General features: G+C 49.4%; 1 protein-coding gene across 1 annotated transcript in view; it reads left to right on the plus strand.

Annotated features, from left to right (window-relative positions):
• The window catches only part of LOC107299474 (major histocompatibility complex class I-related gene protein), a 21,806-nt gene extending 20,984 nt beyond the window's left edge, over positions 1 to 822 (plus strand). Inside the window, exon 7 of the mRNA XM_029286784.1 lies at positions 803 to 822. Coding sequence (XP_029142617.1) covers positions 803 to 822 — 20 coding nt within the window. The remainder of the gene's footprint in view (positions 1 to 802) is intronic.
• Positions 823 to 2,075: the final 1,253 nt, after the last annotated feature.

A 2,075-nucleotide genomic window follows, 5' to 3' on the forward strand; every position in this document is an offset into this window, starting at 1 on the left:
GTGGTAGGAGTAGGCCTAGGTTCGGGCCCAAAGCAGCCAGTTCTTCAAACCCCCAACAGGCAAGTCTGTAGCCGAAAGCAGGCCAAGTTCTCCAAGGCAAACACCAGGCTGCCGGGCCACCGGCCACATCCCATGGCAGTAAAAGTCTCCAGGCCACTCGCCCACCCTCAGCCGCCACATCCCCAAGTTACCAAGCCACTAGGCTGTCGGGCCGCCGGGTTGCCAAGCCGCCGGACCGGACCGGACATCAGCATATGAATAGTATAGGAGAAAAGGCTCCTCATTGAAAAAGGACAAATGGGAAAATACTGATTTTTTGTTTGTTTATCCCGAGGGGCCACCAAAGTCTCCATTTTCCTTCAATTCTGATAATTTTGTTCTCACTTTTTTCTTGCTCCCCCTTTTCCTCTGTACAAAATCCAGTGCTTCACTTGATTCTCACCTCCTCTCTTTTTCCTTGATTTCTAACCAAGTTACAGAATTCACTTTTCTTCGCCCTGGTTTGTTCCTCCAAAGGAGAAAGGGAAAAACTCTCTCCCTGTTGGATTTCCACCCTTCTCCATTCAGGCAGAGAAGGTAGCCTAAGAGCCTGCAGGGCGCCCCCTTTTGGAGCAAAGCGCTCCTTGGTCCTAGGGCAGGGAAATAGGCAAACCGCTGGCAATGCCAAGATCCCCAGTGGCTAGAGACCATTCGGGTGGCACGGCCTGGTCTCCTCTGAGAAATTCGTGAAGCTTAGAGGTCGAATGGTGAAGAGAGAGAGGACCAGGCAGAGACTCACTCTGTGTTTTTCTCTCCAATGCAGGGAGCAACCAGGCCATTTAGCAGCCCCCTCGCAGGTGAGTGGACTGGTGGGGGCTGTATGAAGGGAGGAGAGGGCTTTGAGGTTGACTGACCAACGGGTGGTGAAGATACTTTGGGGAAATCCCTCTTCTCTCTATTATTCATCTCAAACACTGAAGGGTGAAGAGTTTGGGGGAGAGGTAGAGGGGCTCTGGGAAGGGGTCTGCCTGCCCTCAAACTTTTAATCTGCAAGGCCAGACTCCCAGGATCTGATTGGATGAGGAGGCTCAGAGAACAACAGAGATGAGATTGGAGCGTCCCCAGTGTAAGTGGGAGGGAGGGGGAAAATGAAGGACTTCTTGAGGGTCCCGCAGTCATGGATGGAGAGGGGGCTTCTCTCCCATCCTAGCCTGACTGAGAATACCACCCTCCAGATGCTGAAGGAAGACCTGGGCTCTCTGGAGGCTGTGAATCCATTTGCACTTGTCTCTGGGGCAAAATTGACTTGAACTGAATTTGTATACTTATATATGGGGCAGGTTCTCACCAACCTCAGGAGCCATTCCCAGCCCTGCCCCTCCCCTCTTGTTACTCTGGAAATCCCACCCACCTGATCCCTCCCTTGAGGCTGCTGCTTCTGCTCCTTCCCGGGGCTGATCTTTGCTGATCCCTCAGCCTGGACATTGGGATTCCTCCTCTTGGCTCCCTCCCAGACGGACCTTGCCTGCTTTTTCCCTCCTCTCTGCAGCACGGATGGACGGTCCCAGCATAAGGAGAGAAGAAAGGACTCCTCCCTCAAGATGGCATGTTGAACGGTCAGGGATTCTTTTTCTCCTTCTGATGAACAGCTGATTTTGCCACCAAATCTGGTCATTTGGTGGCTTTGCTCCTGTTTTTTTGAAGGGGAAACTAGGAAAGACCCAGGATGACTTCTGGGTGATCATTAACTGACGGAGAACGTGGGGGGGGGGGTTTGTCTGGATGCTTGCAAAGAGCCATCTCGACATGTAATTTCTTGCATCTTTTCCCTTCAGCTGCTTGTCTTTCTTAAGCATGCCTGGGTTTTAATTGCACTTTTTGAATGTTTACAAACTTTTGATTTATGACTAGTTCTAACTTATTTTATAATGCCTAACTGGACATTTACAACCTTACATTTACATCTACAGAGGATTACACTATAAATTTTGTTTTTTCTAGTTTTTTTCTTTTTTTAAAAAAGACCCTTGAAAACTACTTTTTAATTTTTGATGGGAAAATTCCCCTTTCTTTAACCCTGAGAGGGTTCCTAACTA

This window comes from Protobothrops mucrosquamatus, unplaced genomic scaffold (assembly GCF_001527695.2).
Source record: "Protobothrops mucrosquamatus isolate PMUCROS unplaced genomic scaffold, P.Mucros_1.0 scaffold4994, whole genome shotgun sequence".
Lineage (NCBI taxonomy): Eukaryota > Metazoa > Chordata > Lepidosauria > Squamata > Viperidae > Protobothrops > Protobothrops mucrosquamatus.